Source organism: Gallinula chloropus (assembly GCF_964237585.1).
Source record: "Gallinula chloropus genome assembly, chromosome: Z".
Lineage (NCBI taxonomy): Eukaryota > Metazoa > Chordata > Aves > Gruiformes > Rallidae > Gallinula > Gallinula chloropus.
In genome coordinates, this window is record NC_140089.1 from 56,407,319 (window position 1) to 56,420,566 (window position 13,248).

Below are 13,248 nucleotides of genomic sequence, written 5' to 3' on the forward strand. Positions count from 1 at the left end.
CCCCTGCCTCTCCTTCCAGGAAGCCTCCCATGGCAGAACTGTAGACATCCTTTTCAAAACCACGTATGCTCCTGCTCACAGCAACCCTTGCTCATCCCAAAAGGTGAAATGGGCACTGTTAGGGGCATGTGAGAACCCTTCAGAGCTCAGCTAAAACAACGCAAAGTGAAGAGATGGAGAAAAACCCCCACCTTCAAAATGTCACTTACCTGGAATGGTGTAAGCTGCATTGATGGCCCTCAGAGCAGGGGTGTAGGTCACTGCAGGCATATTGTTGAATGATGTTTGAAACCGATGTGAAGACATTCCTGGCCTTAAGGAGAAACATTCATGTTCTTCCTAGAAAAAGGTGTTTTCATGGACTTGAGAAAGTAACAACATTTTCTAAGCAAAAGCACAAAGCAGGTCAAGCACTCGCTCCATCAGCAATTCTGCCTTTTTGGAGAGGACAGCGCTGTAAAGGCTGTCCTGTCCTGTTCCAGACTCCCCAGGGAAGTGGTCACAGCACCCAGCTTGACTGAGTTCAAGAAGCAGCTGGACGATGCGCTCGGTCCCATGCTCTGACTTGGCTGGTCCTGTGTGGAGCCAGGAGTTGGACCCTATGATCGTTCTGGGTCCCTGCCAACTCAGAACATTCTAGGAAGGACTCTGTATTTCACACAACTACACTGATTGCTTTGCTCCAGTGAACTCTTACTGAGGCATGGAATACTTACAAAATCCACAGAATATACATCACTTAACAGGATGGACTATTTAAAACTACGAGCTTTATCAGACTAATTTAGTGAGTGATACAGAGATGGAATGTAATAGGCTAATCCAAATTTCCTATCAAACAATTAAGAGAATTTGATTGCATGGAGGCTTTACCTTGATCACATCTGGCCCCCTTCCAGCCTGGGCTGCAGTAACATGTTCCCGGGATGTGGTCACACGTTGAGTTGTTCAGACAGTCACAAATCTGCCGGCATCCATACCCGTATGTACCCTGAGGGAATTCTGCACCAAGTGTGAGAGAAAAAAGGAACTCGAATCAGTCAGAGCTTCTTAACTGTGTTGGGATTACAGATCTGCAGCACCACGGACGCTACCATTCGTTCCTAGCCCCAAGCTCTGTCTGTCCACGGCCAGCAGATGGCAATGTGTCACCAGTGGCAGACCCCTAGGGCAAGATTTGCTTCGAGAGGATCTCTGTGTATCTGGGAGACTATGAGAAGGGAAGAGGGAAAAGGAGAAGGAAATTGTCTCTACTTGGGATTTGGCTTTACTTGTACTGGGCCTGCCACTAAGGCCGTGAAATTAGGAAGGAACGAAAACCGAAAAAGAAGAAAAGGGTAAAAGACAGTAAAGAAACAGGCAAATTAGGAACCAATTGTCCTTCTCCACCAGACTGTCAGGTCTCCCAGGCTACTCAGAGCCCTGTGCTTGAAAACCCGTGCAGTCGTATGAGCGGAGCCAGACATCTGGCTGGTGTCACGTCATATGACACGTGTGTCGATGTGGGAAGACAGCAAGAGATAAGGTCTTCATAACCAATTCTGCAGGTTTTCTCTGGAAAAAGCCCAGGTCCAACTCCTGAAGCATCTACCCCATTAAGACTCCCCCTGAAGCAAAGAGGATGTATCAAAACACTGGCCAAAACAGAGGCTCCCCTGAGGGTTGAGTAATTGCTCTTAGGCACCAACACTTGCCATTCCTACTCACTTTGCTCGCAGTGCTTCCCCATGAAGCCCGTGCGGCAGGTGCACTGCCCACTGATGTGGTCGCAGTCAGCTCCGTTCTGACACTGGCATAGCAATGCACAGTCCTTCCCGTAAAAACCCAGGGGACATCCTGCAATAGAAGGAGCGGGAAGAGAACTGGAGTGAAGCAACTGCTCCAGAACTAAAATGCAAACATCCTGGGTAAGTATATTAATGGACTACAGCCAGTACTGCACATCCGCAGGGGGAGCATCTGAATGTCAGAGTCATTCATTCTGTGTGTGCACATGACAGACTCTTCCACAGGGATGCCCAGCCGCAGCCAAAAGTTGTCTTCCTCTAAAGCAAGGCTAAAGAGGAGTTCAAATGTAGTTGCCAGCACTCTGCCAGTGCTTATGCAGCTGCCTCCCCTGCTACCGCGGAGGTAACGTGTTACATCTTCTGGGCCAAAAATGCTTAGCAGCGTGGGAAGACATCAACGACTGAAATGTGAAAACACCAAAGGAAAGTTCTGCCACTCATTTATAGACCAAGAATGGATGACAAAAGTCACTTACTCTGTGTACAGTAAAGGCCAGTCCATCCTGGAGTACATTTGCACTCCCCATCGCAGGCACTGCAGTAAGCTCCATTATGGCAATTGCACGTGTGGATGCAGTTCGGTCCCCAGTGGGAAGGTGGGCAAGCTAAAACAACCCACAGCAATTCATTAATTGATCCCAAATGACAAAGATCAGTGATATCCACAAACAGAGCTGCTTACATTCACATAGAAGCACTGCTTCACTTGGTGTTTGTTGTTTTGCTTTTAAAGCCATTTCTTGGGCTACTCCATTCTGAGCAAATCGCCACAGGTTGGGTTTTCTCTAACTAAGGACTTCTTTTACTCTACATAAAAAGTGTTGAAAAAAATTGGAAGTGTCGAAAAAGCCAGCAATTCAAACTTGATCCTGAGTAACTAGGACACTCATACCAGCTTTCTCCACACAGAAAGCCAAGTAACTTTCCTCTTTTCATTATTTTTTAATCTGCAAGCAGTTACGTTGAACACAGCCAAAGGTATAAGTCTTCTAAGCCTCAAAACTGAAGGAGTACAAATAGAGAAGGTTGAAACACATCTCACAGCCTATAGATTTAGGCTAAATATGAAGCTTAATTCTTTAATTTCTAATGTTAGAGTCTAGGTAATTACCTAAATAGAGTGCAAATGATCAGGACTGTACCTTTATCAAGTGGACTCTTGCTGCTGTGGTTGCATTGATGAATATAGTATTTTTTAAAAAAAGTAATTCCTGAATCCTTTAAATGCAAAAGGACTCATCTATGTGTGGGCTGCATTTTTGCAAAGTGGTGGTTTTGCCCAAATTTCACTTCATTAAGAAATATACTACATTGTAGTGACAAAAAAATAAACACTAAGTTTGGTTTTTCTTGTTTTTGCTTCAGTTGTGCCTTATGATTCTTTTTGTTATTGTTTTTGTTTGAAAATAGTGGTCAGCTATGAGGGAATGTAAATCCCATACAGATGAAAGGTTAAAAGTTTTAAGAAGGTTACTGGTTCCAGAAGAATTTAATGGAATCGTTATTTTCCATGTGAACAAAAGGCCTGTACACAAAGCAAAGAAACTTGCTCTGTTACAGCCCATGAGCATAGTCTAAATAGATGCTTCCATTCATATTGCTGGCACCATTTTCTTGTTATTGATTTGTGAGTAAGTCTCTCCTCCTCCTAAATACCCCTATTCTTCTACTCTCCAAAATACCTACTTATTTTACCATAAAACCAGACGCCTTTCTTGCTACTGGCTTCCACAGGAATCGGCTCAAGATTTATCTTGCTATGATACTTAGTTGTGCATGCCAATCACTTCACAGAATTTAGACAGCAAAGAGTTTTTTTTCCAAAGTCACCAGCTGCTACATTGCACTGGTACAGAGCTAGTTAACCTGGACTAGCCAAGCCATAAATGAGTTACCATAAGTGACGTGAAACCAATGTGGGATGGTATTCGGAAATGCACCTCCCTGGAAATCAGCACAGTCTCTTTGGAATGTTGACGTATCAGGCTTTGGTGTGGCTTCTTTTATTCACAGAAATGGGTTGACTGAAACTTTGGAATACAGTGTTTTGGACCGTGTGGATTTTGGTACTTCATGGAATTGGATCTATTTCTCGTGAGAATTCTGCCTCAGGTATTTCTCTCCTATTATCAGTATTTTCATAGACCTGACAAGGCATCTGGAGAATGCTGAATTATTTCATAAAAGAACTCCTATGAAACATAATGAAATTAGGGCCTAGCACTCTGAGTCAGTAACAAAGTCTTCACTGGGTTAGCATACCAAGGCAATACTCCCCAAGTGAGGTAGAATGGCAGTAAAAACGGGTATCTGCGTTGTGCTTTTATGTGGCAAGGTTCTGGTGGCGAAGGGGGGAAGCAGGGGTGGCTTCTGCAAGAAGCAGCCAGAAGCTCTCTGCAGATCCTCTACAACTCTTCTTGGGCAGTGAAAGACTGAAAATTGGTCTCTTCTCTCATATTCTCCATCCCACTTCTTAGAAAAGCCAGAGTGCAATTATGTTGCTGATAGTGCTGATAAACTGAAGAAGAAAACTTTCGGATTTCTTCCTCCTATACCACACAGTCCTCATTTCTGACTTGGACAGTGGGTTTTTTACTAAATACTAGATAATGTAAATAGCCAAACCCGAATTGATTGTTGTTAAAAGAAAGGGGAACATTTCATACTTACGTTGAGAGCAGTCACTACCAATCCAGCCAGGGTAACACTGACAGGATTTATCAATAGGATTGCACGTTCCGTTACTGATGCACGTGCATATTCCAATGCAGTTCTTGCCAAATCTGCCACTGGGACATACTGGAACAAAACACAATTAGAACTCCTTAGTAATCAGAATGGGATTACCTTTTCTTTATTTCAAGAGGAATCTTGATACTAGGATCAAGACAGGTACTGCTTAGTATAATGTTCAGTAAGGCATTAGAAATTCTGGGAAGCCCTTTATACATGCTCATTATACAAATAATACAAATAACAATACAGTGGGTTTCATACTGTAGGATCAAATGTTCAAACAGTTTAAACCTGCTTAAGATTCCTAATTTATACGCTGCAAGCACTACAACAGCAACTGCTGTTGGTTTTATGGCTTCCAAGCGACGGAAGGAAAATTGCTGAAGTGCCTGGTCTCTCTGTCCCAGAGAGTCTTTACTACAACTTGTACCTTTGTTACAGAGGGCTCCTGTAAATCCAGGTAAGCAGTCATGTAAGCCAGTAATATGGTGGCAGGGACCACTGCTGTGTACACACTGGGGGCATGTCTGGCTGCAGCGGTGTCCATAAAACCCAGGGGAACAGACTGGAATCAGAAAGAACAAACCGTCATTCCTTCCTACACTTTCTATACAGCCGTGAACTACTCTTCAGAGCACTTCCTGACTCTGAATTAGCGCTGCTTTCTAAACACACAAGGCTTGCAATGGCGTCCTCATTATTCGTGCAGTTCAAGGCTTTACACTCACAAATGGAGATTTGCTCGTCTTCCTCCAGGGTTTACTATATCCCAGCTCTTCATGACTTAACTGACATTCTGTTACTTGTCAGGCCATGCTGACTTGGGTTGCAGGTGAAATGCATCTCTAGTTTTTATGTTATACACATTTGACTACACATTGTATGTCCTCTCCAACACAAACAACTCCTAAGGCATATTTGAAGAAAAGTCATTTAAAAAGATAGACTGGATAGTTTTATCTGTAGAGGAGTATGGTCATCTTAGACCTTGACTTCTTACCTGTTTCCTAACTTGGAAAACAAATAGCCATTACTTCACTGAGAAAAACTTACCAATGTTTTCCAGTGATCCTTTAAGTACTCATGACATGATACAGCCAGCTACACATCACCTAACTTTTAGAGAACCTGGGACCAGAAATAGGAATTCACTTAATTCTTACGCGAAAGGCAGAAGTTTCTTTTAAAAAAGGAGGAAAAAAAAAGGGGGGGGCGAGGAGGACAGACAGGGAGAGGCCGTTCCATAAAATCTCCTCCTTTGCTGCTCTAATCCCTTCTGGTATTTTTTTCCTGATAAATTAGAATATTAGGTAACGCATCAAGAGAAATAGCTGTTGCACAGCAGCACAATTAGCACAATGCACAATTAGCACTCACAGAACTTAACTTGGAACCTTTCCCGTATTTTAATTTCATTCAAGATTCAGTCTTTTAATTATACACTCGATACGAGTTACATGGCTCGATCTCCCTAGAGATCCTCGCTGTTTTGGTAGGTAATACTAAACACCAAAAAATACCAAGTCTGATGGTTACTTTAACAAACCTAAAAGAAAAAAAACCCAAGCTATTCTAACATACTTTGTTGAATTTAGTTCCTTCCTCTATTGTCACAAACCCTTTGCCTGCTGCTCCACTTATTATGCATATACATATGTTCCACAACACCTTTCTTAATCCTACCTTCTGATGCTATCTCTGCAGTGTAACTTTATAGAGCAGCTATTTGAGACCGTGTTATGAAAGTATTGCTCAGGAGTATTGCTCTGACGTGTGAAGCGTGGGAGGAGGATATTTCCAGACACCGAACAGAAAGCAAACTATGCTCTTTATGTCATACAGTGTGTCCTGACATCACCAACGTGTTGAAACTAGTCCGTTACACACGCTGTTGTGATGACATCATTCCAGGACAGATACTCCATTTTTTCTAGAATCACGCACAAAGTCTCTTTCTAGCAAAATCTTTTTCCTTTCCATAGATGAAGATTTCACTGAAGCTAAAAGCAGTGTCTCCTTTCCAATACCTGAGGTCACGCAGTCAAGGTCTGTGCTACGCCTGAAGTTGTCATCTCCACCCAGGATAGTTCTATCACACCGGCCAGCTCATTTTTAGAACCTGTTACAAAAAGATGCTACACTTTTACTACGGACTTTCAAATCATAGAATCTACCTACTTTAACCTGGCTTCATTCGTTACCATACTTTTGGTCTCTGGTGATTTGTCTGCCCTAGTGTCTCACAAACTACTCATCGATGGCACAATGACAATACTACTATTTTCTCATAATTCACTCCAATTACTTTTATTATTTTTGCAGCCTTGCCATTTCCCAGCGGTATCTGAGTGACTGAGGGGAGGTCGCACTGCGGCTTTTGGGACGACAATAAGGCCAAGAAGACTCCGCGCTCAGTTAGGTGAGTGCTGGCTGTGGCAGCCTCCCTCTCTTTCTGTGAGGACTCCTGTGGAGAGAGTCCACAGAGACTACTGACCCTTGAATACAAACAGGAAAGCTGAAGCTTGCAACGCTACAGTATCGCACGGAGACACAAAACTCCAGAACCCTCTGAGAGGGGCATACTTAAGAGTGTCAACTCCATCTTATGGAAGCTGGAAGAGTTTTCCCAACACTTACATAGACATTTAGGTGAGAACTCAAATCCCTTCCTGGAGATAAAAGGTTTGTGATAGCATGCCTTTCTGCAGAGTTTCATCATGTTTTCAAATTACCTTGCTCTCCATAGACAACAGTGCCAAACACAAATTCTAATGGATAACCAAATACAAATACTTCCTAAAACCACAAGGAAAATGACAGAGAAACCTTGCAGAAAAGTGCAACAATTTTCATGCAGAACAAAAAATCTGCAGAGACACTTGAGTTCTCAAGTTTGAAAAACCTAAGTGGAAGCACAGCTTCTGCACAACTGATCCTCTTTTTGGCTGCCAGAGCCAAGCTTTCTGGGTTCCTGCACGCAAGGCTTTACGTACCAGAGCTGCCAGCACAGCCTTGCATATTTACAGCTCTTCACCACTTCCTGAGGAATGGTTCTTTGAAGGCGCGCAAGGTTTCAGATTGACCCGTCTACTCTCCTACTCCCAGTTTGCCTGTGGATCCCACACTCAACAACATTTCCATACCTGTGAATCACAGATGGAACAAAACAGCCACAGAACTGACCCCTGTCTCCTTCCAGCCCCACACAGTCCTCCTGTAGAGCAGAGAATTTATTTAAAAACTGGAGTTTCTAAGAATTTCCCAGAAAACCAAACACTATCACTGGAAAAGATGGAGCCAGTTTTTCAGAGAAAGAGTTCATGTTTTGACTACAAAATGTAATAAAAAACAGTTATGGAATAAAACAAATTGGTTTTGACTTTTACCATTTTAAAACCTTTGAAATTAGATATTTTGATTGCTCTCCCCAAGCACAAATTGCAAGGTGCAGCAGACCTGATGAGGCAATGTTATGGCAGTGCAATGATTTCTAACTTTGCAGTTCTCAATGTCGGGGTGACAGCGTCAGAGCCCCAAGAGGAAGGCAAAGACCTGTCTGTCACTGCACTCTTCGCAGTGCCTTCTCACAGCTGACTAAGAATGAAGGCAACTTCTCCGTTCATATTGTACCAGAGATAGAAGATAATGTAATCAAAACTAGGTTGTTTGATGTTAAGTATCTATTTCTGGCACATTCTTTCCTCTCATAGTTTTTTCTGCTTTAACAGAAGCACTCTGGAGAGCATTTGATGCCAACGGGGAAAAATTTGGGTCTGTGTTTTTCAACAAATTCTAAAGGAGCTGGAGAAAAGTCTGAGGCTCGACGTCAAAGCATGAAAGCAGGAAGAGTTTTTCATCTGTGCATCTTAACTGTGTGTTTTCTGCACTTCAGTGTGTTGCACTGCAGAGTTCTTCCCAAAGATTTGTCGTCATGTGTCACCAATCTTCAACCCAGTTGTGTATGGGCTACCAGGAGCAGTCCTCCTTGGAGACTTATCCCCCCGACAAAATTCAGTGCAAAATCTGGTGAAATTATGAAACTACCTGGCAAGGGAATTCACATTTTTCTCCTCTCCAGCCTGGAGCACAGGTACAGGTTCCATCCAGAGCTTTGCAAGCCCCTCCGTTAAGGCACTGGCAAGTTAAGTTACAGCCAAGCCCCCAGGTACTTCTGGGACAATTTATTGAGCAATCTACACCATGCCAACCTGCCAAAAAGAAGAATTTCAAGTGACAAATTAATCCAAGTTTTCCCCCATTCCTCTCTGCGGACGTGTTTCACTCTGCCTATCAGGCAGCATCTTTCGGAGATGTGCAATCCCAGGGTACCACTAGCTACAAGCTAGTAGCAGCAGTTTCAGACGAGGACTCGTCCACATTGGAACAAGGGTGGTGAAGGGCACCTCCTGACATCTCTGCACAGCACACATTTGCAGATGGGTGCCACCGTGCAATAGCAATGCAGGGCAGATCGTCAAGGAAAACACAGACACCTTGAAATTACACTGCCAAGCACCAGAGGATACTGAAGGTTTAAGGCATGGGCCAAAAAAGCAAGGACTATATTCCCTACATTCAAGCTGCTGCTTTCATCACTCTTCCGCCAGTACTGAACAGATGGAGTTCTGCAATACAGTTTAGAAACTAAAATCCTAGACACAAAACAGAAGGAAACATAGCAGCAGTGCCTAAGTTGCATTTCTCCAAGGATACATGGAAGACCTTCTAGATCATTGCTGTACTTCCCTCCAGATGCAAAAAAGACTGTAATGGGAAATGGGTCTAAAATGCACCCTTCACTGCTGATTATGCTGGGTAGCAATGATTTGCAGACTGCACGCTGGAGGCAGAGAAATGGAAATAGATTTTTAAAAATGTGACCATCTGATACAATAGAAACGGCAGGAGACAGTCTGACGTGACCATCAGCAGTGACACAAGCCAAGGTTCTAATTTTGTACCTTGTTTACAGCAAGCCAAGGGAAAAGTAATTCTGCACTGAGCCTAATCAATAGACTGTGCAAAACACATGGATTGAAACGAAGCCGCCTCGTGCCCTGGATAGAGAACTTCACATTTAGGGGTCATTTCAGGCAAAAATCAGTCCCTGACAGAGGTGGGCAGGGACGCGCAGTTTCTGAGGGGGTACAATGTCCATCAGAATTACTGCTGGGAGGTGAGAGCCAGGCAGGGAGGTCAAGGAGCGTCAGTCTAGTCACACGAATACTGGGAGACCTAGAAAGTTTCTCACAGAAGCAGGGAACAGCGCGCAAAGGCTTGGAAGGGTCTTAGGCAAGGTTTTCTCAGAGAGCTGGTGAGGAAAAGAGCATTCAAATAGAATAAATTGCCAGTAGATACTAACATCAGTGCTAAAATGACAGGAAGAAATCGGTGCCTCTGTGTGGCTGAGAGGGGCAAGGGTTGCAGCCAGAGGTCATGCACACCCAGGCTGAGGGAAACCCGCCTATGCATTTTGACTAGGCAGGCTGCTGTCAGACACATGGCAGGCATGCCTGTGGTACATCCAGCAGATGACAGCACTGCCACCAAGAGAGAAGTGGTGGCACACCTCAGGGTAAACACCAGTAATTCACTAAGCCGCAGCAGCCTCCAGCCCACTGAGAACACAAACATGAGGCATGTGCACTCTTCTTGGGGCAGATGGTTTCCTAGTTTTCACCTCCCAGAGCAGCAGAAGCATAAATCAGCTGGTGATATGGCCTTCAGCGTGGTCTGCTTTTTATTAAGTTTCTTTCTTCTTCTCTACTTCCAAAACTCAAATTCATTTTATGATTAGGGAAAAAGGAAATTAATCTGAAGGGATGCTTACCTGCTTTGCAGGCACAAGAAACATCTACTGGTGAACAGATGGCTTCGTTTTTGCAGTTGCATACAGATGAACAGTTTATTCCATACGTCCCCAGAAGACAGGCAGTACCACAAGCAGCACCCTGAATGACACAAAAACAGAGTCTAAAAACTATTCAGACAATAGAACCAGTACATTCTGTAGACTGACTCAGGTGCCAGAGAACAAGCCTGTTCCAGGCTGTCACTAAGGTATCTGAAATTTCATGGCGAGGGACTCCTTCATGCTCTTTAAGTCCACAGTAAGCATTACTTTCCTGTTAGTTGTTGGGAGAGCTCAGGTCACACAGCAAACACCACTTGGTTAGATCAATGGACAGTATCTTAAGTAATAAGGAAGCCCTTCACGAAACCAAATCTCGGTAAGACAGCAGGTTCATGGAACGTGGATGTCTACAGTATTTTTAGGAATTAATTTGACTGAAGTTTTCACAGTTGTTGTTCCTACAACAGTCACCCTGTAAACATCCAAAGCACAGGTAACCGCAAATGCATGTAAAAGCTGCAGAATAATCCATCCTGAACCGCAAAAACAAGTGTCTTGCTCTAGATTTTCTCTGAATGGAACATCAGGAGCTTCTGCAGCAAGATAATGATTGAAACCATCATTCCTCCCTTTATTTACACCTCACAAGCACATCCTCCTACTTATCACTGTCTTACAAAGTCACTATCTTTTCTTTCCTGAAATGCCTTCACTTCAGTGCTGAGAACCAATCACATTTTTGCCTCAGAATCTTAGACAACGCCCAGTATTATTTATGTACCTAAATACCATTACCTTTCTTTTCCTGTGGTGGAGAAACGACACCTGGGCACCATGAAGAACTTGGCACTCAACTAAAGCCAATGGAGTTGAAAATGTACTGTGAAAGAGAGACTTATTTACCTCAAATCCAGGGGCAGAGGTGCATTTTCCAGTCACACTATTGCAGTCAGCACCATTTTGGCAGCTGCGGATCTGCTGACATGACTCGCCATAGAATCCTGGAGAACACGTCTCGTTGCAGTAGAGCCCCGACCAGCCAGGCTTGCAGGAGCATTCCCCAGACACAGGGTGACAGCTGCCAGGAGGGGATGGAAGGATAAGTAATTCAGGACTAAAAATGACAATCTACAACTGAACAGTTCTTGAGATCTAAATTAGAACGTATTTATAAAACTACTAATACTGGCATTTTAAGACATACATCACTGTCCTGTAAATAGATGTAGGAAGCTGTAATACTTTTGAAGGATTTTGATGGGTTTTCATAAAGTCAGACTAATTGGCAGTAAGATTTATACATTAAGAAAGGGAGCCTATATATATATGTATGCACATATCCCTCAGAGAAAGCAAGAGACAAAAGAAATGCCACCAGAACGTGTCCTGAAAAAACCCTAATCCCAGCCTAACTATACCAAATTAGTTGGTGATGCAGAATGACCTCTCACAGTCTTATTTACAAATGTGAAGCAGGGGTGGAAGATCACCAGAAAGAGCTTACAAGACAAAAGGAAAAACCCTTGTAGAAAAGTACGTAGCTACAGTGTGCTCTTTTTACACCAGGTGTCACGTGAGTAAAGACATGCCAAAACCAGCCTGAAATGCTACAATTCCTACATTTTGTACATTCCTGTACAAAACAAGGCGCTAATGTTGACAAAGGCAGACAGAGGCCTTTTTTGCTTCTTCCTGCAAACTGCATCTTCAGAATGACAAGTTTCTGTAAACCCCCCAACCTGTGATGGGAAGTGGCAGGGACGTATGGATCTGCTCATACCAGGTCACAGCGCTGTTGCTGTACCCCACTGAGGAAACGGGGTTTATGTGGCCTTAGTCTCAGCCAGCCAGTGCTCACTCTCTCTTTTCTCTTGACTGTTGAGTACCAAGGGAAAAATGGATACTTTCACCTGGTCACGGAGAACAGAGGGCTGGGTTCAATACACACTCTAGCTCAAATCCTTGCATATCTACCAAAAGAGGTAATGGACAAGAACCTTTTCTGAAAAAACTCTTTGCATAAGAGGCTTGTTACCTGCTGGTGCTCTCTGGACCCCTGGAAAATAATAGAACCTCCCAGGTATACCTATATCTAACCCTTCACGAAGCATAGAGGCTGACAAGCACGAGGATTGGCTGGAGCTGCCATCAACTGACCACATCTACTGATTTCAGTTATTTTGCACTTACAGCACACCAGAACGTGCAAGGGATATATGATCTATCCTGCCTACACACAGTGAGCAATGCAATGATCTACCCACCTGGTAAACAGAGACAAAGGTCCCACTTTGTCATAATATTTATTTGGCGGGTAAGCAACCAAATAAATACAGCAATGAATATTAAGATCACATATAGCTGCAAGCACTGTAATTCAGAAGCTCTTTTGGGCTGAGAGTTTCCTGATCCAGTTAGGGAATACCAGATTCTCTCACAAGTCCTTCGCTGCTTCAGATTGCATGAAAGTACTAGAAAAATCAGGAAATCTTTCTTTTCAGATTTCTATCTTCTCTACAGAAGAACAGGTTCAAGGGTGTAAAGCCTACCTCCAGGTAGTGGGCCTGTGCCAGGGACATCTTTTATCACACTTGAGACCATAAATTCCTTCAGGACAAAGCCTTGTTTCACACTGCTCTCCAGTGTATCCTGCTTCACAGAGACAGGCACCACCAATATGGTAGCATTTCCCACCATTCATACACTTGCAGGGCTCAGCACACTGCACCCCGTACGTCCCCACTGGACACTCCTCTTGGCACATATGAGAAAAACAAAGAAAAAAGTGGGTTAGTTCCCATCAAATACAGCTTTGGGACATTCCAGGGAAATCGAGTTTATGAGCAATCTCTATACGGCTCTAAAAAGCCT

General features: G+C 43.5%; 1 protein-coding gene across 1 annotated transcript in view; it reads right to left on the reverse strand.

The window, feature by feature from the left end:
* LOC311203693 (uncharacterized protein) overlaps positions 1 to 13,141 on the reverse strand; it is a gene marked incomplete at its 5' end in the record, with an annotated part of 37,194 nt that extends 24,053 nt beyond the window's left edge. The window contains 11 exons of the mRNA XM_084278449.1: positions 210 to 308; positions 874 to 1,002; positions 1,708 to 1,836; positions 2,264 to 2,392; positions 4,458 to 4,586; positions 4,954 to 5,088; positions 7,256 to 7,319; positions 8,568 to 8,731; positions 10,354 to 10,474; positions 11,281 to 11,455; positions 12,927 to 13,141. Coding sequence (XP_084134575.1) covers positions 210 to 308; positions 874 to 1,002; positions 1,708 to 1,836; positions 2,264 to 2,392; positions 4,458 to 4,586; positions 4,954 to 5,088; positions 7,256 to 7,319; positions 8,568 to 8,731; positions 10,354 to 10,474; positions 11,281 to 11,455; positions 12,927 to 13,141 — 1,489 coding nt within the window. The remainder of the gene's footprint in view (positions 1 to 209; positions 309 to 873; positions 1,003 to 1,707; positions 1,837 to 2,263; positions 2,393 to 4,457; positions 4,587 to 4,953; positions 5,089 to 7,255; positions 7,320 to 8,567; positions 8,732 to 10,353; positions 10,475 to 11,280; positions 11,456 to 12,926) is intronic.
* Positions 13,142 to 13,248: the final 107 nt, after the last annotated feature.